General features: G+C 43.2%; 2 protein-coding genes across 3 annotated transcripts in view; one reads left to right on the forward strand and one right to left on the reverse strand.

The window, feature by feature from the left end:
- neb (nebulin) overlaps nucleotides 1-2,971 on the forward strand; it is a 69,081-nt gene extending 66,110 nt beyond the window's left edge. Inside the window, exons 135-140 of the mRNA XM_080291026.1 lie at nucleotides 418-525; nucleotides 885-1,071; nucleotides 1,234-1,326; nucleotides 1,534-1,674; nucleotides 1,769-1,878; nucleotides 2,119-2,971. Coding sequence (XP_080147152.1) covers nucleotides 418-525; nucleotides 885-1,071; nucleotides 1,234-1,326; nucleotides 1,534-1,674; nucleotides 1,769-1,878; nucleotides 2,119-2,292 — 813 coding nt within the window. The 3' untranslated portion in view covers nucleotides 2,293-2,971. The remainder of the gene's footprint in view (nucleotides 1-417; nucleotides 526-884; nucleotides 1,072-1,233; nucleotides 1,327-1,533; nucleotides 1,675-1,768; nucleotides 1,879-2,118) is intronic.
- A 626-nt stretch (nucleotides 2,972-3,597) lies between these two features.
- On the reverse strand, nucleotides 3,598-23,381 carry tbc1d8 (TBC1 domain family member 8). 2 transcript variants are annotated; one of them, XM_026144271.2, is made up of 20 exons: nucleotides 23,023-23,381; nucleotides 17,286-17,396; nucleotides 17,011-17,129; nucleotides 16,632-16,860; nucleotides 16,173-16,413; nucleotides 12,046-12,253; nucleotides 10,653-10,850; nucleotides 10,173-10,322; nucleotides 9,835-9,985; nucleotides 7,976-8,190; nucleotides 7,730-7,847; nucleotides 6,773-7,058; nucleotides 6,492-6,621; nucleotides 6,175-6,273; nucleotides 5,975-6,043; nucleotides 5,615-5,885; nucleotides 5,442-5,507; nucleotides 5,262-5,348; nucleotides 5,061-5,170; nucleotides 3,598-4,869 (listed from the first exon to the last, which is right to left on the reverse strand). In XM_026144271.2, the coding sequence occupies exons 1-20, from the start codon at nucleotides 23,147-23,149 to the stop codon at nucleotides 4,477-4,479; spliced, it is 3,378 nt and encodes a 1,125-aa protein (XP_026000056.2). In that variant the 5' UTR covers nucleotides 23,150-23,381; the 3' UTR covers nucleotides 3,598-4,476. The 2 variants fall into 2 exon arrangements, with proteins under 2 accessions (XP_026000056.2, XP_080146990.1); XM_080290864.1 differs by lacking the exon at nucleotides 5,262-5,348.
- Between the last annotated feature and the right edge of the window lie 1,676 nt (nucleotides 23,382-25,057).

Below are 25,057 nucleotides of genomic sequence, written 5' to 3' on the forward strand. Positions count from 1 at the left end.
ACCCTTCTCTAACTCTGATGTGTCCCCCTGGCTCTTGTTAATCGTATTAATTCACCTGACTGCACTCTCTCTCTTTTTTTTTAAATATGTTTAATACCTCCAGCTGTGGTGTGCCTGTGCACATCATCACTGCTAATCTCTCCTGCTGTTTTCCCACTTGATCTTATTCCTTTCGGTCTCCCACTGAAGATTGGAAAATAACTTTATTTCCTTTTAATAATTCGCCCACTTAATAAAAGTCTCCCTGCTAATTCATCCCAGTAGTGTCATAGCTCATCCCAGCAGCTGCCTGTGTCCTCTTGGCATTAAGTCTCTCTGACCACACCTCTTGTGCTGTGGATGCTAACAGCTATTGAATGATGGTTTGGGAGTGTGAAATATTTTAGATCCTTACTACTTTTGATCTGTCATTTCTAGGTTCTGTACTCTGACAGCTTCCGCAAGCAGGTCCAGGGCAAAGCCGCCTTTGTTCTGGACACACCTGAGATGAGGCGCGTCAGGGAGACTCAGCGTATCATTTCTGGGGTAAGTTTTTGTGCTTGTTTGATTAATTTCTGTTCTAAGTGGAAAAGTGCTTTCGTTGTTACTTGACTACTTGAAGAGTAAGGCTTCAGTACTCTTTGACACCTCATCATCTCAAAATGATTCAAAACAAGAATCTGGTCGCCAGTCTTAAACAATGTTGCTACACAAAGACAAACTAAAATTAGAATTGATTCAATAATGGAGAAATAATGGGTTTGGTATAGAGAAAAAAGACAGACAACACATTTTAGTATTTTAAGTAGTTAAAGTGGAGGCTGGCATCGATGCCAGTTTGGTTGGCTCGTGCAAAATGGGTCCATCCGCCCTGCAGCTTCACTTACTGTATTTGTGCACTTCAGGTGAGATACCACGAGGACTTTGAGAAGAGCAAGGGCAGCTTCACTCCCACCACCACTGATATTGTGACAGAGCGTGTGAAGAAGAACACGCAGGACTTCAGCGACATCAGCTACCGTGGCATCCAGAGGCGCGTGGTGGAGATGGAGAGGAGACGTGCCATAGAGCACGACCAGGAGACCATCACTGGTAACGACAACAGCAAGCACTAAGCTTTAGGAGTTGTTAGCTTGTTAGCAAAAAATAAATAAAACTGAAAGACAAAATACCTCAAAATTACATTCTGGAGAGACATACCTGAAGCAAAACTGTAATACGGACTGTTATCGGCTGATCTATTCATCTCCTCAGATCTGCGTGTGTGGCGCACAAACCCCGGCTCTGTGTTTGACTACGACCCCGCTGAGGACAACATCCAGTCCAGGAGTCTGCACATGATGTCAGGTGATTGAAATTCTAGAGGATCGATTCAGAGAGCCAAAGCTTTAGTTATGCTCCCGATGGATTTATTCAAAGTTATCATTAAATGTCAGGGAAGCTAAGTGACTGGCAAAGGATTATGTATTGCTTCTCGTGTGTGAAGCAGGTGTGTCACTGATAGTTAAATAAATAATACGCATTTGAAATAATGTCTTAATGCTGTTCTGACAGTACAAGCTCAGCGTCGCAGCAAGGAGCACTCCCGCTCCACCAGCGCTTTGAGCGGCGTGGCTGATGAGAAGTCTGAGGTGTCCCAGGATGCTGACCACCACATGTCCCTCTACAGCAATGGCTTCATGACCTCCTCTATTGGTAACCCTCATCAGACTAAACAGCAACAAATACACTTGAGAGTGAAGAATAATTTCCCCTCTACTTAATCTGTTTGTTATTTTAACATCTTCAGGCTACCAGCATGCTACTGTGAAGACCGTGGAGCTGCAGCAGAGGTCATCTTCAGTGGCCACCCAGCAGACCACAGTCTCTTCCATTCCCTCACACCCCTCTACTACCGGGGTTAGTAACATATATTTATATTGTACATACACTCCATTCGCTTTACATGGTTTAACTTTTCTCCTGTGGGGAGTGATGCTACAGGTGATGCTTGGTGTGGTCAGGTAAAGCAGGTTTGAAACGTTCAGTGGGATTATCATTATTTTAGTACATCAGTTACATTATTTTATGGCCTGAAGAAAAGAAGCTGAATTTAAAATTTCTGCTTGTTTGTCAAGTGTGTCCATCTCTTTCCTTCAGAAAACCGTGCGTGCCATGTATGACTACACCGCAGCCGACAGTGACGAGGTGTCCTTCAAGGACGGCGACGTCATCGTCAACGTGCAGTCCATCGACGAAGGCTGGATGTACGGTACTGTTCAGCGTACCGGCAAGACCGGCATGCTGCCAGCCAACTACGTTGAAGCAATCTAAAGACAGAGCCCGCCCACGGTCCCTCCGTAGTGGGCGCGATGCATCCACAGGGCAAACTCATCGGTCTTCCTGTGATCACAGCTGTGGCTTAGTGCAATGTGTAGCTTGTAGTGTCTGTACTTGTATTTTACTTGTATTGTGATTCTCGTGGAGTCTGTCATCATTAATATGCTGCTGCCCCCGCTCCCTGTGGATGTGATATTAGCTTCATGCCATGACCCATATAAATAGATCTGATTATACATAATGTGCCTACTACAAATGACAACGTGTTAGATTGTTTTAACTATTCTGTTCCTGTCCTGGAAAAGCGAGGCTAACACACAAACTGGCCCTTTGATTTTGTACATTTCAAACATTTCATTTACGTTATTTATCATTTTTTTGTCCAACGTATTTTCTCTGAAACACAACGGGCTCGAAAAGTTTCATGTAACCCTTTTAACGGAGAGTCCATGTAGAGAAAATATGAACGTTAGAAAGGAGTAAGTCACCATCTACCTCCTCCATGATGAAATCATGAGAAGCTCTCTGCGCCAAGCCTCAGTTTTCCCTCCTTTATAACGAAGGCTGGCCACTAGTAAAATGTGTGTTTTGTTTCTCCTGATTATTTAGGTCCTGGCTAAAGCACGTCCTCTACCTTCAATCAGTAGCTAATAAAGCACACCAAGTTCCTGCACCACTCTGCCTCCTCCTCTTCATTTCAGACTCTTTCATTAGATCACTGCTAAAAACTCTTTTCACTGCACCAGTCGAACGGTAGAAGTTCCCCGAGCCAAATACAAAACAGTCTAGACACGAGCCCTTCTCAATTATCGGTTCTTACATCCTTCATTCTTTTCCTCACTTCCTCCCCTTGCAATAATCCCTCCCCTCTGAGGAGGTGGCAGGCCGAAAAGACGGGGGAGGAAACGGGGAAATGACTAAATGAGACGTGTTTGCTTTGGAGCAGGAATTTTAGATTAAATATTTGTGTGGTTACAGCTTCATCATGTCCATTGTTTCCTTATTGCCTATTACAGCTGTGGTTTATTATCTCAGATGAGGATGTGTTAATAGCAGAGCTCATTTCATTTCACAGTTTGTTTGTGTTTTTTAAATCCTACACACTTCACCTTGGAGCTGAAAGCTTGATCATCAGTCTGTTGATCATATTAAAAACTCAAGATGTATGAATACAAAGCAATAGCTTCTTGGTTTGTATGTTCCAGCTGTGTCACGCGTCTTTCATACATCGAGGGTAAAAACGACTCGAGTCCTGGTCACAGGCAGGAGGACTGAGGAGCTGAGAAAAATGAGTAAAGATCAAAGAAAACTTGGATTTATTTTTATGGGCTGATAAACATTTTTGTAGTTATAAAAAATCCAGCACTATTGGGTGAAAGGCAAAGCACGGCAGTGAACCAATAATCTCCCAACACTGAAAACATTTTAAAAAAATAAAAGTCTGAGGGTGAACAATGATGTGAATCCTGCTGCTGCCAGTCTAATTTTGCTTAATAAGAAGTGAAAACAGAAGTGATTTTCCTCCAACATTTTTATTTAAAATGTGTCATCTTTTTTCCTGCTTTCATTAAACGCCGATTTATTTTTCCAGTATTCTGAAAAAGCTTTCAAAAATATCTTTAATCAGAGAGCGTGTGTTCGAAAACATTTAATGTTAACGAAATAGAAGTAATAAAATTAGTCATTAAAAAAAAAAACACTATCCGTACATATGCTAGATTTGTCCTTAATGCTGAATCATTGATCGCAAGGTTTACAGGTAAAACTTAAATAAGGCAGATTTCTGATGAGAAAGTGAGTGAGACGAAGCGTAAACACTTTAAAACACAACAAAGTGGTGACAAATCATTGGACTGAAACACAGCTGAGCTGCAGGCATCCTTTTGGTGACACAAGAAGGTAATAAGTAAAGTTTCCCATGGCCCAGAATGGACTAAATGAAAAATCGTATGCCCGGATCCAGTGAGTCAACCACTGGAATTGGCCGGAACATTTTTCTTCTCAAAAATGTTCACAGAAAACATCTTTCTGTCCTCAGTCAGAGGTCAGAGCAGTTTGAGGGCTTAGAAAGAAACCCAGCAGTCGTGTTATCAGCACGACAAATATCACAGGTTACATTAAGGCTCTTCAGCATCACACGACACTGCTGCAGCTCGCAGCCTGCTGTTCACGTTCGAGTCAGCTGCTCGCTCGCTGCAGAGTGAGCAAACCCGCCCGCTGTTGATACTGACTCTCCTTGGCTTGTGTGATCTTGGCTGACAAATCCAGAGGCTTCTCGAAGAAGTTCACCAGCGCCTGCTCCGTGAGCAGTGAGGCCAGGATCTGAGCGTAGCTCACCGTCCACTCGTTGTCCGCTGTCGCCGAACTCCTGCTGCCTCTGCGGGCGTCGACCCCGCCCGCCGCCGTCGAGCCCTCCTGGCTGTTGGCCTCTGATCCGGCGATTTTACCGCGATGGCCGACCTCGCCGATCTGCAGCACGAGACTGGTGACTGTGGCAATAGCCTGGAAGAGCTCGTTCTCCTCCGGGTGGAACATGCTGTAGAGCGTTTTACAGAACTGGATGAACTCCGACTGCACAAGAAGGAACAAAGAGAGTTAATCAACAAACTTCTGCATGTTTGTCTGATTATTTAACGCAGAATACATATTTTTGTCTTGACTTTTTGTCAGAAATCTGACTTTTTTCATACATCTAAAAAAAAACAAAAAACAACAAAACTCTGAATTTACACAAGAAAGGTGAGAGCATGCGACTCCTATACCTGGTTCATGAGAGGCAGAGGCTTCTCCACATCTTTCTCCTTCTCTGTGGCCAGATCCTGGAGCATCTGCTTCAGCTGATCCTGGTAATCTGTCACTTCACTGTCATCACCTAAAACAACAAGAGAGAGAGTTCTTCAGCCTCACAAGTAAATCCCCCTGATAAGTGCAATAACGTGACGAGGGAGCGTGTTTGCACTGACGAGGGGGCAGATTAACATAGAGAGGTCTGTTTGTGGACAGCAGGGGGCTCTTCATAACCGAGGGGTCATCTTCAGTTTCTGTCAGAGCTGCAGATGCGAACAAACGCAAAAGGAATCAATAAATCGCCAACATGAGAGTAGAGCTCAATAACTCGTCATCGTATTCACATAATGAATAACCTGGAGGGATGTGAAGGCAGTAAAGCAGCCTTATTTTCTCATTCAGCTCCCCAAAGTACAGCGTGTCTGGAAAAAAAAACAGAAAAAACATGAGGAGACAGAGCAAAGTGAAACTTCTTTTTATTTCAGCTTTATGCATTTTCCATTTCCCCGCCTGTCCTCCCTCTACCTACCCAGCCAGCTGGCAAAGTCTCTAAAGGTGACCAGGTTGTCGCAGTCCTGGTCCAGGAGGGTGAAGGTACGGTTGGCCAGCGTGTCGGTGTGCTGGTTGGAGACATCGGGCCACGGCACCAGCAGCCCGTACAGGCTTTTAAACTGAGGTCGGTCCAGCCGATACTGCCGTTCTATAAAGGAGCGATTCGAGTCACAGTAGTGCCACGCTGCTGCCTCTGCCGCCGCCGCCGCGCTGCTGTCCCCCCAGTACAGAGTGATGAAGTGCTCCGTCTGCAGGGAGGAGGAGGACAGAGGAAAACAAAATGATTTAAGGTCTCTTTCGCACATCAATTAGTCTGCCAGCAAGGAAGGAAAATAACCTTGAAGAGATCGTAGATGTCGGCCAAGTTCTCTGCAGGGATGGAAACATCTGGCGACACCAGTCTCAACTGTAAAGGCGCATAAAAAAAAGGGAGCATTGTAAACAGCTGAGAGCTGGGTATGTGTAATACTGTTGTGTCCTTCAAGCTTCTTTTGAGCAGCTTTAAAGATGTTTGAGATTCTGTGTCAGTCTTCTCACCGCATTTTCTTTGGTGGTGTCTTCGTGTGCCTGGAGCACCTGGATTCTGTGCCGACAGCGGAGCTGCTCAATCTGCCGCACTGTCAGGTCTCCGAATTTCTGAGGTCAGAGAGCACAGCATGAAAGATATCTCATGAACTGTGATGACTAAATGAGGATTATGAAGAAGGGCGAAAATGTAGTTGAATAAGCCAGAGGTGAAAAGCTCACTTATCTAACAAAAGGAAGCGAAAGAAAACAAGTAAAGGAGCTGGTGCACAATGTGCACAAACTAATTATTTAAGGCAAATATCAGGCAAAAAATGTGCATCTCTTACGATATAGGAGTCATTGATGAGGTCAGTGATGTTTGTGTGCCTCTTAGCGACACTGCAGCTAGTTTCCTCTGCAGCAGGCGAGGAGGACGGAAAACCGGGGCACTCTACATTTCCAACCTGGTCCAGAAAACTGGGAATCATAGGAAAGCCAACGAGGTGTTAAATTCCACCCGTGCACATACAATTATAAACCATACAATGCAGACAAAAGCACAAAGCATTCATGTCAATCAGTGGCACAATGCTTTGAGTTTTGCTTTACCAGCAAGCTGCAAACCTACCCTGTGAGAATCATAAGCGCCTGCCCGTCATCTGTGCTGGACGAAAGCTCCGCAGCATTGGCCTCCAGCACAGCCAGACCAAGCTGGAAGATGGCTTTGATTCCGTGGAAGAAGAAGCAGTCGACCACGCAGACGGCGCTGTGGAACGGCAGGACGCTCAGGAACAGGGTGAGGAACCAAGACAGGGACACAGAGGAGAGGGTGGAAAGGTCTGGAATCTGTTCAGCCAGCTCTGGCAGACGCTCCCTGATGAGCTCCTCGAACACAGACTGGTCCACCTGAGCGCCTGCAGGAGAGGGCAGTGGAGTCAGACAGTGTTGGGGCAAAGAACGGCCTTGGATGTAAGCCTATCCAAATTTTTCTCCAAGTTAAATATATTCAAGACGTGTTATGATTCTCATAAGTCTGACCTGTTTGATGCCCATTTTTCCTTAATATATGGCTTTTTCATCATTCTGACCACTAGATGGCAGCATAAACATGCTATTCAGTCTGTGCTATTCTGCAGTTCCACAAAAGATTTTTATAGTAAGGCTTTACTTCTCTTTGCTAAATAGCTGCTGTGTTCTGTAAAGATAAGTAATGTTAATGTGGTTTCCGTGTTTTAACTAGAGGCAGGTTGTTGCCAGAATAAATATATCAATGGTTTACTTTAATTTTTTTTTTTAAGTAATGTTGTGAATCTATGCTTCTACAGAGTCTCAGACCACAATCACTGTTCTTTCAAAAATAAGTGACGCCCACAAACATGTGGACATTAAAAGGAAAAGGAAATTGCTACAAATGCAACACGCAGGGCAAAAATAAACACTTTGCAAACACAGGAAATAATGCCTATTCTGAAAGCCTGTCTCAGAAACGGTACATGCACCACAGTAACAGCAGCAACACAGTAACCACTTATGTGCTTTTTTTAAAAGCGTGGCTGCAAGCAAATAAAGCTTCTGGGCTCTTTACCTATGACCCTGCGATTGAAGTAGTCGGGCAGCATTCTTTCACACACGGCCACCAGCAGCCAGAAGGCATCTTCCTCTTTAGCATACAGCAGCAGCACCGATGCCAGGATGTTCATAGACTAGTGAGAGAGAAAGCAAAATTCACACATGCATCTTAAAGTCAGGATGAACACTTGAATCACATGAGTGGTTCTAGTATTACACTATAAGTGCCACCATTACAAAAATGACTAATACTGCTGCTTACCTGACAGTATCCGATCTTTGGGTTGCGGTGAGCATACGCAGTGAGGACGCGCCTGAGTGCAGCAATGCCCGTTGGGTTTTGGAAAGCGGGATGGTCTGGCAGTGAGCGGTGCAGGTCCCGTTCGATCTCCTCTGTGGCCAGGTTGTTATGGCCCATTGATTTCTGCACCAAGCTGGCGTAGTAGCCCTCATGGGACCCTAGGTCAGAGGATGCATCTGCACAAACCACACAGGAATTAGAGAACGGAGAATGACCTGCTACCCAGTTTTGTTCCCCAACGATATATATATATGCTATAAGAAAAATCCCAGGTTAAAATTATTCTGCACACCTGTGCCTTTTACCTTCGATTGGTTTCATTTTTAGTTATTCTTTGCGGCACACAGGAACTATGTTTGGATAAAAGGAAGTGAGAATGAGCAGAGGAACAGACCACACACCAAAATAAAATCTGACTGACTGAAAGAGTGCCATTGCCTGAGGAACAACAGATGCAGAGAAGAGGATGTGAAGCCCAGGTTGGGTTTAAACACAGACACACACACACCTGTAATTCCATACTTGTGGGGACCCTTACAGTGATTCATTGCCTGCTGGGGCCAGGACCACAGTGAGACTTAGATTTAATCTCAAAGTGTGTCTTCTTGTTTTGTGTGTGCTGGCCTACCACATCTGTGTTTTTACTCAGCAGATACATCAGTGTATCGCTCATAATTAACCACAGCGTTCTGCAGCGCCATGCAATACCCTCTGGTATGAGCCTAGTTGGGCAGGGGTTCATCCGAAAGCAAGATAATGACCCAAAACATGAGTCCAAGCTAGGCCAGAATTACCTCTGGTAAAAAGTACAAGATGATAAGCTTGAAAACATGGAGCAGACAGCACTTAAACCCCATCGAGCTGGTTTGGGATGAACTGGACACAAGAGGGGAAGCAAAGCAACCTACAAGTGCCGCACATCAATGAGAACATCTGCGACAGATATGAGAGGAACTTTCTGAACAATATTCCTGTTGTAGAAAGAACACCACGGCAGTTATATCTGCCAAAGGTGGCGACTTTGATGAGTGAAAAGTTTAGATTACATTTTGGTCAATAAATTAATTCCATGATTTCTTTTTTAACTCCAATTGCTTTTATTTCAGAGTACAATGACACATTAAACTGCATAATTTTCAATACAAAAATTGAAACATTGGGGTATGTATATGTATACACACCCCAATTTTCACATAGCATGTAGGAAATATGTTCCAGTTTTGCAGATGTGCCACAATTGCGTGCAGGCTAAAACAGCCTAATTAACTTCTGCTAATTTGACGTGTTGATGGGTATCAGAAGAGTGCATGGCCTCCTTGAACCAACACGATGCTTCACTTGTGCAGCACAGACCGTGTGCAGCGGTCTGTTATTAAGATATTTGAAATAGTTCTTATAGTGTTTTCCCTCCTCTAACATTGATGACAGTTTGAAGTCTTTTGTGGTAGTTATGGATGAGGTACTTTATTTTCTCAGATGATAAAGCTGTCCATACAAAATGTAAAATGCCTCTACTTCCTGTTCTCTTTACAGTAGCTCAGTGATATTGATGCTATCTGCGTGGTCCTATGCTATCAAGCCAAAACTTCCAGGGTATGTAAACTTTTGATCAGGGTCTTGTTTCTGTTGTCTTTATGATTTAAAAAGGGAAAACAGAGCTGTGCATAAATGATTTAACCCAACTACTGACCGTGAGTGAAAGTAACGTTTTTGTATTATCATTATTTCTGAAAAATGGACAAAACAAACAAAAAAGCATAACTTCTTCCAGGCTATGTAAACTTATTACCACAACTGTATACACATATATATTTATATACCTGAAAATATCATCCACAGCTCCCCTCGCAGTGACTCTGGTATCCCCATGGCCACAAGCTTTTGGATCTTCTCTGTGCGAAACATGTGGACGCCACGTCCGAACTCAGAGAAATGATCCTCCCACAGCCGCTCCTTCACCTGATTCGTGCTCTGACACAAATACACACATTTCCTGATCCTGACTTACTACATTCAGCTGATGGATATTGTTCTTTTCTAACTCTTAGGGAGAGACGAGCCTTTTAAATCAGATCTGAAGTGACTCTGAATTCATTCGATTGGTTATTTATATATCAAGTTACAGGTTTAGATGAACAGTGTCTCAGACTCCTCCCACCTTGTTGCCGTTGGTTCCTGGTTGATTTTGGTGGAAGGCCGTCATGAGAGCTTCACTGTTGACAGTGTTGCGCAGGACATGCTCCTCTATCTCTTCTTCATCAGAGTACCCAGTGTCATAATAGAAGGTGTAGTAAGGTGTTGGGGAGCTCTGTGGAAAATGTGAGGAACAAAAGAAACGTCAGTAATTACAAACAATATTTCTCTGACTGGATCCCTTTGAAATTAGAGCTGAACAGTGCTTGCAGTACTTCCCTTAGCCGTCATACAGGAAATGTTTCCAGTTCCACATATGGCATTTTAACTTTGATTAGAGAGAACATCATAAAGTGCTTCTAGCAACCGTTTGTCTTTATGATTTTGGTAACAACCCAGTGTACTGAACATTACTGACTAGTTCTTTCTGTTGTGTTGTTGCATTGTTTCATTTTCCATTATCCGTATAAATGGCAGGTCCCACCCAATTAAACATCCCACTCACCACGCTCCTCTTGCCCTCTTTCCTGCTGCGGAACATGGACCGTTTCCACTGCAGCGCTCGAAGTCTGGAGTTCATGTTCTCAACCAGCTCGTCTCTGTCGTTCAGCTCAATCAGCTGGAAGGCCTTTTTAGTCCGAATACTCACTATGACAGGGTTGGGCAGCGCGCTGGTGCTGTCTGCTTTCTCTATGGACAAAACCTGGTGACAAAAATGGCCAAAAGAAGTGGTAACGCATCATAACACACACACAGTTGTTCTTTGTGCAAAAACAGAGCAGGAATGCAGACTGGCTCCTGCTGCTCAAGCTGGAATCGAAAGAAGAGAAACATCTTCACAAGTGGGAATCCAAGAGGCTGAAATTACTAACAACACTGCAGCCACGTACGAAGTATGCAGAATCAGGAGGAGCAGAGGGGTAGGTTAGGTTTGTGAAAGACAATGCTTCAATAGAAAACACAGGATTAGAAAGTATGAATGACTGAACAGATTGAACCACCGGCTAATTCTCATCCCAACCGGTCGCAGCAGATGGCCCCGCCCCTCCCTGAGCCTGGTTCTGCCGGAGGTTTCTTCCTGTTAAAAGGGAGTTTTTCCTTCCCACTGTCGCCAAAGTGCTTGCTCATAGGGGGTCATATGATTGTTGGGTTTTTCTCTGTATCTATGAAGCGCCTTGAGGCGACTTTTGTTGTGATTTGGCGCTATATAAATAAAATTGAATTGAATTGAATTGATACTCTCTTCCTTTCACAATGAACTGCAAAGACTTTATTACAAACTAGGATCTAAAAGACTGAATTCCCCCAAAATGCTTAAAGTTTGTCTTTTTCACCTTCATGTTTTTTTTACAGTTTGCAATCTGGCTGTTAATTTGTGTCAAAGAGACAAGTGCTACTAAAGCCACTTCCTTTACATTCCTGACAGAGCTAACAAAGTGTATACAGTGTGTTTTCATTTCCTTCTGCAGGGCGCCACGTGATCAACCACATGAAATCAGTCCACATGTTACCGGTTAACCACAGCAGACAGAATAAACAAAGACTCTCTGTGAAAGCTGTCTTATAGGGACAGCAAAGATGAAGCCAGACTTTTCATTAACAAGTGCATTTATGTTCAGGTAGTCACGACTAACTGTCACATGACATGGGACCAAAGGTTTTTGGGCCTTCTGTCACCTCCTGTAGACACCTGCAGTCTTTTAATTAGCCACATGGCTGCATTTACAATGCATTTTAACCTGGATTGCTGTCCATTATGTTTATTGTTTTATGAGACACTTAAAGATTTAACTTGAACTTTTGTACTTTATGAGAGCCATCTGCAGGCCACAGTTATAAATGTCAGAGAGGGAAGTATGTAATAGCTCTAATAATGTGCTAAATGGCAAGTACTGTACCTCTGAGAGGGGTATGAGCAGGATGAGGTTGCCTTCCTCTCGGCTGGAGAAACACAGATAACTGTCGGTGGTGTAGAGAGTCCCGGCTGTGTGGCAGCGGGCGTGTGGTGTCCAAACTGAACAGGAGGCCACCTCATAGAGGTTTTCACTCCGTGGGAGTCGAAACAGAGCCAGAACATATTCCCTAATAGCCTGCTCCTCTAGGATCCTGGGAGGGGGAGATCGTTAGAGAAAGAGTCAGACAATGAGGCAGTTTGAGACAGGTGGGGGAGTGAAAGCAAAAGCAAATGACATTACAAAAACTTCAGTCAGTGAGGAAACGGGTCCAAAAGGACAAAAAATATTTACGTCTCATTCACTTTCACTAAAACTACACACAGGGACATATAAACAGTTCTTAGTCTGGCTGGGAAATCAAATCTTCACATTTCTGGCAAACAGATAAATCTCTACAGAATAAAGCTCTGGTCCTTAAAGCCCTTAAACTTGTATATTAACAGCTTCCAAAATACCAAAACCGTATCAGCTGTTTGAAATGGAGTACAGAAGCTGTGCCAGTGAACGGCAACAGCAACAGTGACGCTCAACACTGAACAAACGCGCTGCGCTCAATGATGCACGACTGTGTCAACGTCACATTAAACGAAGACAAAGAGGAGCTGTAGCACGGCCTTGCTATGTGCGTGATAATCGACTGCAGTGCAAGAATAGAACACTTAAGTGCAGTGCTGCTCGGCAGGGTTTATTGCAGAGCTTTCAATCCCACCCTATAATTTTCCAAGACAAGAGAAGCGCCCTTGTTTCCTCACCGTTTATCCTTTCCCAGTGCAAATGCTCTTCATGTTTTCTATTTAAGCTGCATTTACCAATGACAGACATGACAAATCACATCACTTAAGGCTCTGTAAATAAATATAACAGAACAGTTGAGGCCAGAATTTTAAATATACTCATCATGAATGTGGTTGTAATTTTAATGATTTCTTTGAACTGTTCTTTTTGCAGAGTGTAATGACTGGACAGGCCAGGAAACCCATTCCTGAAGCATCGAAATTAACGTTAGCCCACTGCGTCAGTTCAAAAACCAGTTTTGATGCATGTTAGGTATCACTGTCATACTTCAACACTAAACTGTGTCCAAGTTTCAACCGTCTAGCTGTTGAAGTTAAATAATTGGGAGGAAGTCCTCCTTCTGCATTATTCTATCCACCTTGTGCACAAGGACCACGGGTAGCAACAACAGCCCCAGTGAATGATGCTACCACCACCATGCTCCACATGTGGTGGCACAAACACATTTTCTGTGGCCAAATAGCTCAATCTTTGTCTCATTTGACCACAAAACTTTCCCCAGAATTCATTTGGCTTGTCCATGTGGGCAGCTGCAAGTTTCGGTCAAGCTTGAATAACTTGTCAATAGTGACTTCACCAATGAGAAATTAATAGGCTTCAGCCTTGTGAAGTTAAAAGACATTGTAGAACCTTCAGCGCCACGTATGTTAGAGGCTGTCTGTGTACTTTTGACCCTGTGTGGATTAAAGAAAATCCGAAATTCAAATTCGACTGTGCTCTTCCACGTTAAAGATGTTGGTGTGAAGCAGGTCTATCGAACATGTGTCTGTAGGAGAGTCGTCTTACACTTCCACGCTTCAGTGACAAGCACCTCCATCTGGTCGGTAAAACAAACCGACCTCAGAGCTGCGGTGAGAGCGCTTGCGTTGTATTTCAGGGATGTCTGGTCACCCTTTCGCAAAAGCAAGAAATCTATTTTTGCTTTTTAACTCCTTTCGCAGAAACGTAGGCTTTCTTCTTGAAGATGCAAAACAGATTTGAAGTGAGTTTCTGCCTCCAACCTCTAAACTGCCAAGAGACAGGCTGGTTGTGCCCTGAGGAGATCAATTCAATTTTAAACACAGCTCTTTGTCCTCTATTTTGACCCAAATGTTTTTATTTCCCATCTGAAAAAGAAGACCCCTCAGCACGACTAAAATGCAACAGACAATAACTGTTCGTTGTCTGTATATATGCTATAACACAATCCTTTCACTTTACACTACATTTGTTTAAAGCGCGAGCATCATTTTTAACATTCTGCCCTGTTATTTGGATGTTTAGAGGCTTACTTCTCACATCCTGAGACATGTGCATTAGTCATGTGCATTAGGGGCGATCGTGGCTCAAGAGTTGGGAGTTCGCCTTGTAATCGGAAGGTTGCTGGTTCGAGCCCCGGCTTGGACAGTCTCGGCCGTTGTGTCCTTGGGCAAGACACTTCACCCGTTGCCTACTGGTGGTGGTCAGAGGGCCCGGTGGCGCCAGTGTCCGGCAGCCTCGCCTCTGTCAGTGCGCCCCAGGGTGGCTGTGGCGACAATGTGGCTTGCCATCACCAGTGTGTGAATGTGTGGATGACTGGATATGTAAAGCGCTTTGGAGTCCTTAGGGACTAATAAAGCGCTATATAAATACAGGCCATTTACCATTTTTACCATTCAAATGTGAAACACAGCACAGCGACTGGCGTGCAGATTTATGTGACCTCTCATAATATATATAGAAAGAGTCCAAATAGAATAGAAACTGAATTACTGCAGATGTTTTTATGAGTGGGCTATGAATGAGGAAGAGAGGATCCCAGCAAAGAAGTATGTTAATACTAACGTCCATGGGAAGTCCCATTTCTTTTTCTCTTTGTGAATTTGGCTGCCTTCATCTGCCACTTGTGATTTCAGTCTCATCACCACACGTTCAGTTCCTCTTTTGCTATTCATCATCCTGCCCGTTCTGGACCCTCTGTACTTTCAAGCTCTATTCCTTCCTCCTCTTCTTCTTCAAACACATGCATGGACACACACATATAAAGCAACTACTGTGATGTGGTGTGTTATCCAGTCGGGATAACACACCACATCACTTTTTTTTTTTTAGATAAAGCTTTGAACCTGACTTCCTGTAATGGTTTTGAGGTTTGTTTGGGTTTTGTTTCTTTCTTTCTTTTTTTAGAAAAATAAACAAAGTGTATGCCTGCATTACAAAAAAAACACAACAACACAGATACACAAAAGAACACGGCACAACTTCTGTCGCCATGTTTGTTGTTGCTTTGGAAAGCTGCCCCCTGCCATGCACGCACACAAACACACACATGCACACACCCACCACAAAAACCGCTGCACCAGCAGTGCTACAGGAGTGGAGCTGTGTCACACTGTTCCTGTGATACTGAACTTGTGCTGTGAAACGGCAGCTCTGTGAGGCTGAGAACACAATGAAACCTAACGCCTAAGCAGACTTTTCTTTTTAATTCCATTATTTTTACCCTATAAAACCTACTTATTTCTTATTCTTCAGTAATACTGTTAATACTGCAGCATCCCGAGCAGGTGTGTCAGGGAGGCTGTGTTAGCTTAAATTTTCCGCTTGCTCCATCATACTGAGCAGATCTGCGTGGGCTCTGTGATGCTTTGAGCTCAGCAGCCTTCATGCTGGACTAGCAAAGCAGTGAGACTGTGAGTGAAGCGAGTAACCGAGTTCCTGACTCAGTGGGTTAGCACAGGCAGGAATCTACATAGTAATACTGCTGTGTGTAAAAAGGGAAGTAGTGAGTTTCAGGCTGACTCACCAAAGGCTTATGAGAGAAGCATAATTGCAATATTTGAATGACTCGTGCCTGAAAGGATCTACAACAGGGGTGGGCAATTCCAGGCCTCGAGGGCTGGTATCATGCAGATTTTAGATGTGTCCTTGATCCAACACAGCTGATTCAAATGGTTAAATGACCTCTTCAACATGTCCTGAAGTTCTCCAGAGGCTTGGTAACGAACTAATCGTGTAATTCAGGTGTGTTGACCCAGGGTGAGATCTAAAACCTGCAGGACAGCGGCCCTTGAGGCCTGGAGTTGCCCACCCCGATCTACAAGGACCTGACTAAAAAAGCAGTACAGCAACAGTGTTTACCACAGGTATTCAACATGAGTTCTTTGCTAACTTTTTGGGAGGATTAGAGTGAAGTGAGCAAAGGTTTGAACTTCTTTCTGTGGATAACTTTGTTTTATTCCTAATGTTGCTTAATCTCACATTAAGAAACTCACTGTCTGTTTGTATTGTTAGCACACACCTGAACCGGCACTGACCTTTTGGTGATGCGTGCGGGCTGCTGCAGCACTCGGTCCAGCTCTAGGCCTTTGCTGTCCAGCAGCCGCCTCAGGGCAATGTCAGCCAGCTGACCTATGACTCCGAATGCCTCGTCCAGGTTCAAGAACATGGAGAACTCCCTTTGCCGCTGCCGTGTGGTGACCCGAATTGCCTCCGGCATTAAAGCGGTGGAGACCCGCTCCAACCGTGTTACCTCTGCCCAGGGAATCACAAACTTGACTGAAGGGGGAAGGAAGAAGAGAATAAAATCCCACTGAGTGTATGAGCTTAGAGCCACCTCGCACTCACTATAGTTTACACAGCAAGCTTTTCTAATACTGTTAAAAGAGAATGTGAGTTTCTCCAAATGCCAAAGTCTGAGTACCGTTATTACCAATTTGATGAACAAGTGCAGTCTTTTAGATCGAAAATGAGAGCTCTCACTTTGGAGTACAGACCTTCCTTCCCCAGCAGGAAGGAGTAGAAGGCCATGTGGTTGATGCTGAGGTAGAGAAAGCCCTGCCGAGGCACCCGGCCCTTCCAGCAGCAGCAGGAGTAGTACGTCACCAGTTTCTCTGACGAGGGGAGGCCAAAGTGAACCTCAAACTTCCGGAGCGCCTCCCTGAACTTCCCCGGGTCATCCTCCTGGGCCACCTGGCGTCCCTGAACCTCCTCGGCGATAAGGCCCTGCAGAAGACAAAAGCTGGAGTCATTACTTCAGCCTACTTTTAAATGGGCTCACAACCACATCGTTTAAAAATCTTTGAGAAAATCACATCTTTCAATCTAAAACTCATCCTCTCTGAGTTTTTATGACTATGCCGGCAATTTACAGACCTTGACTTTTCCTTTGACGAAGCTGGCAACATCCTCCTTGTTCTCAAACACAGACAGAGAGTGAAGCAGGTTGTGGAGCAGCCAGTCCCAGTGCTTGTTCACCTCTTCTATGGCAGCTCCTGATGAAAGCAAAGAATGAGAGAATTTAACATCTCCGGCCGGTCAAATGAGTCAAGGTAAGGCAACCGAGTATGCAGGAATCTCCCAAGGCTGCAGATCACAACAGGCACACAGATGAAAACAAAACAAAAAAAAGGCATAAGGGTTCAGCTCACCACTGGCAATGATCCAGCTGACCTGGGAGCCGGGAACTTGGAGGAGGATGCGAAAGGGAGTGACCCTGGCAGTGGAGTCCAGAACATTGTCAAGCGCCCCCACCAGGAGCCCTGCAGAGATGGCAAAGCACAGACAATCAGTAATCAGTGGGAATTCTGCCGTGTGAAAAGTCATTTCCTGGTGAGTGTTAATATTTTGTTCTTATCTCTGAATTATTTAGCAAAAATACTGCAACCTGCTGCAGCCATAATGAACCCCAAAGTAGCCATCAGTGGACATAAGAAATAGCAAAAGAGCTCAAATACTGTCTGCAGCCTTTTAAACTCTCACAGCAGTGAAGCAGCAGGTGATGGACACATACACGCTGAGAAGATCTAACACATCTATTGCTTAAATAATCACTGAATATCACATAAACCTCAACTACAACAACCAGAAAAACACAATCTCACAAGTGTACTAATGCCACTCTTCAGTCTCCCTGTCAGCGGAGTGAGACGGGGTTGAAGAGCTCTCGAACAGACAGCAATATTTCACTTCTGCATGACAGAAGGAGAAACTGGAAACATCCAGAGAGGCTGTTTCCAACACCAAGAGGACAAGACTGGTGAGTTTTATACATCTCTGGTCTTTATCTCAGATTACACTCACTGCATATGGCAGGGACTTTTCAGTGTCCAATTTCAGGATACACAATAAGCCTAACTGACGGTTTTCCATCGCATGATTTCACTCCATCCACTTTCCTTTAATTTATATTTTTGTTTTATTTTAGAATTACAAAGGGTTTTATTTTTTTATTTCTTGATAATCATTAACATTGGTAATATTAATGATGAAAATGTAGCATTTTCATCTTTTTTGGCCAACTTCTGTCAGTTCAGTATTAGCACCAGAGCAATTAATGCCTTTTCCCATGGAGTCTTTCAAAAGCCATCAAATGACCTATATGTTTGCACAGCCTTTTAGTAATGTGCCTGCACTTGCTCTGCTTGTACAGCATGGTGTAGAAGTCTTGAGCCACCCCTCTTTCTTAAAAATGTTCTTCTTGAGCAATAGTTCTCAAAGCTTTCTAAAGGTCTTTTAAAGTTTTTCTTTGGATATTTGCTGCTTTTAACTTATTTTCAGTCCAGTCATTCTGCCTGACCCTTTTCAGGAGGGAAGTTGTTTTGTTTTGGGTTTTTTTTTGCTTGTTTCTTAATCCGTTTAATGCTGACCTTATGGATTAATCATTCAAATGCAAAAAGGGCATTTAACACAAAGGATGAACAAATGTTGTGTATACACGTGACAAACAACTTGGCAAAGAACCAACTTAAAGTTTGAAAGCATCAATCTGGAAAAAAACTGACTGCCAAGAGCTTCATTATCAGCATGACGATGATCCCGAACACACTGACAGTGCAGTGTGCAGAAAAACACACAATGGGCCTCCCCACAGTCTGGACCTCAACATTATTGAAGCAGAGAACTGAACAAAAGGCAGCCAACGTCTAAAGAAGAGCTTTGAAGACTACTTAAAGAAAATTCAAGAAAGTCTATCGAAGAGTTGCATGTGTACAAACTCTGTTTTTACCTTATATACTGTGTTCCCATGTGTTTCAATGATCACTCCACCCATTTCTCATTTTTCTAGAAAAATATGAAGAAATGAGGGACGGTTTAAAACATTTGCACATTACTGCATGCACTGCATATTTTTAAATTCTGGTACTGCTTTTAACTCCAATATTTTGTTGATTTTAATTCCGCTAGTATGCTTTAGATGAGTTATCATAAAGCCTATCATGTCTGCTGTCTATGAGAAGCACTACACGTGTTTGCCTATTATAAAATATGGCTCAGATGATGAGGAAACCGTAGTTGGTTCCAATGGAAACTTTTCAGGCAGCATGCAGATTAGCTTCCCTCAAAGGCATAATCACAATAAAGAGACAAATAGAGCAGCAAAAACTACCACTTAAGACACATCCAGCACAGCAGAGAGGTCGAAGCCAACCTTATTACGGTTTTGATGAGTCTCATTTAAAAACAGAGGGACTTCGAATGTAATCAGGCATGTAATATCCACCCATCTCTTCAGCAGACGACTGAAACAGTTGCTCAGTTCAGTTTTAATACCAAAATCCGGCAGGAAATCTGCATCTCCACAGTTGCAATCAACTCCACAGATGTTCTTGAAGCTAAAATTGAGCCCCGAACCCTCATAAATTTGAATGACTCCGTGCATTGCAGTCGTCAGGCAAATAGAAACAGACCAGGCACACATGGTTCCACGTCCTGCCTGAAGCTTTCATCGGGTCTCAATAGGGCTACTGTCATCAGGTTTTCATCTTCCTGAACCATAGCTAATCTGCATCATGCTCTCCAAATAACTACACTCTTGGTGCCACTTTTATTCTGTATTTCCTCTGTGCAAAAAGCACACACTGAGGCAGACAATATTCTGACTTGAAATCAAGAAGTCCATCAAACTTTGAAAGAGTAGAAAACAATAAAATCATTATGATAAATAAGAAAGTGATAGCTTAATCGCCATTATAAACATAGCAAATGACCTAAGAGAACTCCAGAGGTCTTAGAGAGTAGCTACACACATTCTTCAGTTTGAAAATAGATAATGACAATGCAATAAAAATAAAGACTCACAGAACCTGGTTTGTATGAAAAACTGGGTTATAAGTTTGAATTGCTTCAGGAGCAGTACCACACCCATCATAAGAGTTTGAAACATAATAAAAAAAATAGGTTCCTTAAGGTTTCACATTTTCAACAACCCACACTGATGGCTATCAAACCCATTTAGAATACTATAACCAAAATAACACGTATGGAAATCGCACAAAACCTCTGGATACAGGGACTAATGCAAAGTATTGATCGTGATAAGATACGCACAGAGCTGTGTAGCCACATCCTCTCTGCAGGCCTGCAGGCGCACTTAACCATAGTCAACTAAGGACAGTCGACATTAAAAATGACACTTTCAGCAACTAGGACCAAATGGATGCATTTCATTTGTAATAGGTCAACACAGCCATCAAATCCAATATGTCTGGCTCATAGTACCCCAAAGCCCCTTAGTCTAACTTTTCTCTAATACTTTTAAAAGGTTTATTAGAAGACAAAGTTTGGGACTTTTCCCCTTAAGGTACTTTCACGTTTTACAACCCAGCTTTGCTTTAATCTATTAAAGAATTTTTATCTTTCAAAGACGCCATTATCAGTGAGATCAGCCCACCCGAGCTGAGCACAGCCCTGCTTTTCAAAGCTATGACTGAAAAAGATGAGGGCAACCAGATCTCTATCTCTGTGTTTAGCAGTGTCTTCTCTGGTTTGGTACACACACGCAGACACAAAAACAAATCTGCATGAACAGAAAAGGAACTCGCATGCTTGCTTATAAGAGGTTCAGTATAGTTCAACAACTTCAGGCTTGTCAGCCTGTAAAACCTGCCATGAGGCCTCATGACTGTGCCAAAGAGAGTCATAAATCCACAAAGTATTTCAATGGACATGAGAAACATTCAGAAACGATGTTGTTTTTATGTTAATTGATTAATAATAATCAAATTCAGGCCGCACATCAGCTCATGAGCCCTTTAGAGCCCATATTGGTGAAACGCTCAGCAGATGAGGGGGTAGAAATATAAAGATAAGTCTTTTCCAGCAGACAGCTCTGACGATCAGCCAAATGTAAACCACATCTTAGCTTCAAACTTGACCTGCCTGAAGCTGCAAATCCGGCAGCCTGGCAACACAAAACTATCCATCTGTCACCACAAACCCAGACGGGGTTTACACTGGTGAAGCTTCCAGAAAATAAAACGGAGCCACGGTGAATCATTGCCTCTCTCTGCTAACGGTCACATTGTAGGGGAATACTGCTGTGGAGACATGATGACTGCAGGCGACCTTTAGGAGGCTCGCAGCAAAGCAAAACAGACGTCTGCTTTCACATCCACGACGCCGTGATCTCTGTCTGCTCTTGAATGCATCAAAATTAATAAACGGGACATCATTTTCTTGTGCTCAGGCTGGAGTGGTGAACTGAGGCTCGCTGATCGGATGAGGAAACACTAAAAACAACACGAGAGAGGCATTAGTTTGAAATAGAAACATGTGAACGGGCTGATCAGCTGCAGATGTTACCCAGCCCTTCTCAGAAATCCAGCTGGAAGAGTGTAGTCACCGGTGATAAGAGCAGAAGAGTGCGTTTGTACAGCTGAGTTCTGAGACCACATGCACAACTCGCCTTTCTATTTAATTAATAGGTGGAAACATGAAGCAAATCCAATCTGAGCCACTAAACAGACTCTGCCGCGTGGCTTTTTTTCTACAGTTCCTGAATTAGTTAATGGTAAACGACGTGAGAGCAGGACTTGACCCTTTGACCCTCTGTCTTCTCTCTATGGGAACAGCAGGAACAAACACAAAGTAAACTCCAGCCAGGAAGTCCCACTTATTCCGTTTTATGAGAAGAGCTCCACAAGCAAGAAGACAGATCGTAAAAAGGAGACAGTGGATGAGGCACATGCTCGCTTTAATGTAATTAACATCAACTAATGTAAAAAAAAAAAAGTGTCCAGTGCGCCTGCAAAGCCTGTTACACAGACGCAATACACACACAGAGGAAACCAGACGGAGGAGGCAGAAAACAGGCCAAGCTGCAGCCGCTGCAACAAGTGTGGGGTCAGAAATTTATAGAAAAATCACTAAAGAATAGAAAGGACAGCAGTGTCACAGCAGCACGATGCCACCTCTGTAACAGCTAACACAATAGGACCCTACAGCATAACAAAGCCTGTTTCCTACAGGAAATTACAGTGATAGGTCAGAGTTCAAATTCAGCTGGCTTTTGTTTGGGGAATTTTTCATAACAGGTTAGAACACAAGTCCAATAAAAAAAGAAATTTTAAAAACAGCCAACAATGCTCTTGTGATGTTTATGGTTATTGTCACCACAAGAATTCAAAGAATACTGCGCCAGGAATAGCAGGAAATGGGTTATCCAACTGTGATCTGTACAATACTGACAAACACTGAAACAAACGTGTGTTTTATGTTTTATAGCAAAGACATTTAGCAAATGCTCGGATAAAAAAAAAAATCACGTAAGAAAGAATCATACATCAGAATCAGTTTGTTTGTTTGCCCCAGTTTCTTTTCTGTCCTTTCACTGTTTGACAGGTTAAGTCTGATTCACAAGTTCGTGCACAAGACTCTCACAGATCGCAGTTCGTGCGATTTGTGAGAGTCTTGTGAGGCATTTGTCTTTGTCCGAATGTAACACAAGTGCTCTGTTTTAAATGGATGCGTTTGTGGTCTGGTGGTAAACATGAGTTAACCGCACGTTTCGTGGGTGTAGTTTAACGTCCCCTTCAGAGGATGCAGAGTTTGAGCAGGTGTGAGTTACAGGTATGCGGCTCGGGGGCATTCCTGATTGCTCGTGGCTGCTATAATCCAGGCATGTGCTGAACTTTGATTTAACAGATCTACGTGTACACTGATCTTTCTTTGTAGAGAACCGTCCTGAACACACCCCTTCTTTGGACACCCAGTTGTTTACCTGTGACCCCGCCTGTTGCCATTCTTTGTCCATGCTTGTACCTGTTTTATCTGCCACACACCCGTGCTTTTACCTGTCCCTCTCCCTGTGTGTGTGCCTGTGCTGGCAGCATGGCCTCCCCTTTGTTTGGTGTTGTTGCTCCAGTAGCTGACTGTTTTATTGTTTACCTGTGATTCTGCTGTTGGACTCGCCGTGGCCTCTCCTCCTCTGCAGCAGGAAGAAGTCGTTGCTCCTCTCGGTCACCCAGAGTTTCAGCACATTTTTGAGCAGAACTTCATCGGGGTTTAGCCACATTTCTTCTAACAGGGAGGGACCGGAGTGAGCCCTCTGCCGACTCGGTCTCTGCAACAGAGGGGAAGTATAAACTTTATCTGCCTGTTTTTCGGCTCGGGGGTGGCCCGATCGCTCCTACAGCGGCGGGTTTTCGGCTTTATCCATGGCCATCCTGCGCTCCTGACAGCTGCAGGTTTCGGACTTCCTCGCCCCGCGTCTGCTCCCACACACCAGACACACAGCAGCTGTACACACGACTCACAGATCGCCTATAAGAGACGATGACTCACTCGGTGGCTGAATCGACTTCCCGTAGCTTTACATACAGAGCGGAGCGGTTACGATTGAAAATGAAACAACATAAAAATATAACTCATGGACCACAGTGGTCTTTTTAGAGCAGGGGTGTCAAACAGAAGGCCCGTGGGCCAGAATGGGCCCGGGACAGACCCTAATCCGGCCCATTGGATGGCTTTGGAAGAAAGAAGGAGAGCATAGATATTTTTACTTTTAATTGTATTTTCACAGATTTTACAGCTTTTCCTACTCATAAAGACCCTCTCATGGTCATTCACACTACACAAGGTAAATAATTCATAGAAAAACATGACACAGAATGTCCAGCTTTTTTTCTACTATAGACATTTCTGTAGTTTTCTGTTTGTTTTTTTGAAAAAAACAAAAACAAAGTTTAAAAAAGTAACAATAATAATAATTTCTGTGAATTAACAGAAACTTTTTTAGAAACTGTTTTATATTTACAGGAATTAGTTACCAGAACCTTTGGTGTAATTTTACACATTTATTTATTACAATTTAAGCCGAAAGAGCCAAACTGACAGATTTCTTTCATTTAGCTTCAAGAGCAGCATTTTTTTTTTATCATGTAGAAAAACTGAGATGTACTGTTGAAACTGCACTACTTTTTTAAATTTTTCACTTCAGCTCAAACTGAGCTGTATGTGTGCCATGATGTAAAATGAGTGTGAAATCCCTGCTTTAGAGTATTTGTTAATGTGCAGCTGTCGATGTGACGTTTGTGGAATAATTTTGAACTTAGCCACTATAGCCACAGCCAAAATGTTGCTTTAAAAAAAAGAAAAACCATTATTATGCAGAATATTCTCAGTCACATGTTTTCCTCTTCAAACTCACACGATCCAGTCAAAGAAACAATAAAAGCAGTTTAACAGAATTAAACTCACCTCCCACCTTTATTTAGCCAGCTGTGCCATGTAACTTCAATATTTAATATAAAATAATGTCAAATTTCAACATTCAACAATTTCAACAGGAAAAACTTACTGTAATTTAAAAATAATAAATTAACCCGCTACAGTAGATTCTTATGAAAACAGTCTGCTTTGGATTTGATCTTTGGCTCTCCTGCAACTCGTTTAACCACATCTGCCAATTGTTGCATAAGTTTCCACATGAGAGAGGAAACTTAGATTTACTGAGATCAGCCGCAGCAGATTTTGAGCTAAAGAGCTAATAAATAAGTGAAAATGACTGTAACGTGTTCTGCAGAGTCTAACTTGTGAATGGTGGTCAGGTAAAAGCTGGAAAGTAGTTGTGGTTTGTTAGTAACTTACACAGCTATAACACTTGTACTTTGATTAATAAGTTTTAAAAAAAAGCGCACAGTTTGTGAAAAACGGGGTCAGAGTGAGAGCTCTTCACTTTATTTTGTCCTGTTCCGCATTTCACCAACTTTCCCTTCCGCCAGTTCCGGTAGTGAGCCAGTGACCGTTCTGTGATTGGACCTTCGCGTGAAACAGCCCTCAGGTCTGTAAAAAAAGAGTTTCTGTGAAAAGTGACACACTGAAAGACTGTCAGTGGAGTGGAAAACAGCTTTTTATGTTATAGGACTTGTAATGTATCCTGTATCCTGTATAGGACCTGGATGATAAACACTGGAAATGTGTA

Source organism: Astatotilapia calliptera, chromosome 16, assembly GCF_964374335.1.
Source record: "Astatotilapia calliptera chromosome 16, fAstCal68.1, whole genome shotgun sequence".
NCBI lineage: Eukaryota > Metazoa > Chordata > Actinopteri > Cichliformes > Cichlidae > Astatotilapia > Astatotilapia calliptera.

Excerpts from the sequence above, each read along its gene's own strand:
- tbc1d8 (XM_026144271.2), bottom strand. The coding sequence starts at position 23,149 with ATGTGGCTAAACCCCGATGAAGTTCTGCTCAAAAATGTGCTGAAACTC. Across the intron at positions 10,323-10,652 it reads AAGAGGGCAAGAGGAGCGTG|AGCTCCCCAACACCTTACTA; the intron begins GTGAGTGGGATG and ends CATTTTCCACAG. Across the intron at positions 5,886-5,974 it reads ACATCTACGATCTCTTCAAG|ACGGAGCACTTCATCACTCT; the intron begins GTTATTTTCCTT and ends TCCTCCCTGCAG.